Raw genomic sequence first — 2,561 nt, forward strand, 5'->3', positions numbered from 1 at the left:
AAATTTCTGTATTAATTAAATTTCATGTTAATGGACAACATATGATAACTTAATGTGTTTAACGTAATTACGAAAATTGAGAATAATTAAATTTGTCGTCTTGATAAAATTCTTTATGAGAGGAATGTAAATAAAATTGCTTTTTCTATGCACATTTCTTTTCTTTCGCTTTAGAGCTAGGGCACAGTGACACTCAAGTTTATATATACCTAGTACCTTCCTTCTTCCGCCACAAGAGAACAAGTTTCATTATTGCTATTAAAAGTGGTAAACTATATTGCAGATTATCGATCATTGACGTAATATTGCCCCATATTCTGATGAGAGAATGAAATGTTGGAATGACGCAACTCCAAATAATTATATTTAATATAATAATCACGCGTATATTTATCATCAATTTGCTTCGTGGAGTTTTGTAAGGTTCCGGCCAAATTCCAAGTAAGCTCAGACAAGATCGATTTAATGTAATAACCCAATCGTAATCTGTTTTCAAATAAACGTTAAACATAAGATTAATAAAGGTTCTTTTTAAATAACGTATATCAGTTAATATTCTGCTAAGATTAAAATATATCATTTTTTTCTATTTACATCATATTACTCGTCTTTTTATCTTCTATATAACATTTATAATATATTTACTTGAAACTATTTTCGCATATTGTTTTATTTTTTACTTTTTGCATGTAACTCTTGTATGAGCAGTTAGTAGAAAACATATTAAAATTGCTAATTATTTATAAAATATTTCACTATGTTAGGATCATTATATCACTTGAGATATTAAGACTATAGCAAAAGAATATAAGCACCTTCATGTCCTGAAAGCGTCGAGGTAACCATATCAGCAGTTACGGCGGAATTAACTTCCTCTTTTATCATATCTACAATGTGATCATACCCTCAGCAACTTACAATACGAACTGTAACATATGCAGAAACTTCACACTATTCACAGGCTTACTTTCCTTACTCCCCTAAGTGAATACCGTAGTCGTTAATAATGCACGTGTTCGTAACAAGAAAGCGCGTGACGCTTGTAACTACTTGTTTAGCCTGGGGAAACTGAATTATAGGGGTATTTATTTCCCCTCTGTGAGCTAAAAACCTGCAACGTGTCAGCAACATTGGTAAAGGGCCGCATATAAATTCAGATACTCATTCGACATACTTCACAAACTGCAAAATTTTTTTTGACATAGAAAATTTGAGACTATTTAGAGTAGTTGTTGTACATCAAGCAAAGTTGTTGCACATGTTTATGCTGCACGTTGTTAAAAATTCTCAAAATATAGTTTTAGGTAATTAATTTATCTTCATAAAAATAATATAGCATATATTTAAAACAATTATAGATTTATAAATATCTATTAAATATTTGATAAGTACACTCTGAATTTTAGCATCTTCTAAATTTATTCATTTTTTTGGCAATTGAAATCTTTTGACTAAGGTAAAATTTTTCTTTTGTTACATTAAAAATAAGTTAACAATTTCTAAAACCGACCCTGTACAGTAGTTATCGATTAACGTTTTGCTGAAGGTGCACGATATGTGAAAGTTCTCTTCTGCGTTAGAGTTTGAAATTTCAAAACTTTCAGTTCACAGTCTGGCAAAGTTGTAAAATTCTATACAATTCTGTATTTCAAGGATCAAAATACAGAAAAGTATAGTCAGATATGTGCTCGCAACAAGTATCTTATCACTAGAGAAATGCGATTTACAATATTCGAAAGGCTTTACGTCTTGAGATAATATGTTATATAATGATGCATATTATTGTTCTAAACACTCGCCAGATAGATAAAAAAAAATATCTGAGATGTTTGCTTTTATTCTGTGATAATGTATCTACATGTATTTATATATATACATATATACACACACATATGGATATAGTAAACAGAAAAATTATTTGAATTCATTTTTTGAATTATTAGATATTAAAATATTTATTCACATATTGTAATTGTTGCTTGAAAGTTTATTTGGAACATATAAAATAGGTTGAACAAGCAAATCATTACCACATATCGTAAATGATACATCTTATGTTCTCTTCAGAAAAACATAATCTGTATATAATATTTAGAATATAACGGGCAGTCATAGTTTTGTTAATAACATGAAAAATTAACTTTCTATGCAAATTAATTTTTGTCAAGAATATAATTTTGTGATTATATGTGTTACAAATTATTATTGTACAACCTGCTGATATAATTAGCTGATTTGTTTTATATTATAATTATATATTTTATTATTCTTTAATATTTTGCCTGAATATTATCTATTATCTGTAAATCTATAAATTATTTAAAGCAAAAATTGAATAGAGCGTTAATAAATGTTTATGATTTTATTATGTCGTTGAGGTATTCGATATTTTGGTTTATACTGGTATGAACATCCGGAACTGGAGTTTCGTCGCATGAAATACTGTAGGTTGCTAAACCGACAAGTTTGCCTTCATAAATCAGAGGACTGCCGCTATCACCCTAAATAATAATTATTAATACTGTCATTATTTAATTCTGATACATTTACCTGAATGTTTT

General features: G+C 28.2%; 1 protein-coding gene across 1 annotated transcript; it reads right to left on the reverse strand.

Annotated features, from left to right (window-relative positions):
* Positions 1-133: 133 nt before the first annotated feature.
* On the reverse strand, positions 134-1,296 carry LOC112457772. The gene is made up of 2 exons (XM_025021005.1): positions 816-1,296; positions 134-486 (listed from the first exon to the last, which is right to left on the reverse strand). The coding sequence occupies exons 1-2, from the start codon at positions 883-885 to the stop codon at positions 200-202; spliced, it is 357 nt and encodes a 118-aa protein (XP_024876773.1). The 5' UTR covers positions 886-1,296; the 3' UTR covers positions 134-199.
* Positions 1,297-2,561: the final 1,265 nt, after the last annotated feature.

This window comes from Temnothorax curvispinosus, unplaced genomic scaffold, assembly GCF_003070985.1.
Source record: "Temnothorax curvispinosus isolate PA1 unplaced genomic scaffold, ASM307098v1 QBEX01008226.1, whole genome shotgun sequence".
NCBI classification, from domain to species: Eukaryota; Metazoa; Arthropoda; class Insecta; order Hymenoptera; family Formicidae; genus Temnothorax; species Temnothorax curvispinosus.

Coding starts and splice junctions, on each gene's coding strand:
- LOC112457772 (XM_025021005.1), bottom strand. CDS start 885: ATGATAAAAGAGGAAGTTAATTCCGCCGTAACTGCTGATATGGTTACC. Junction 487..815: donor GACGCTTTCAGGACATGAAG/GTGCTTATATTC, acceptor ATTTGAAAACAG/ATTACGATTGGGTTATTACA.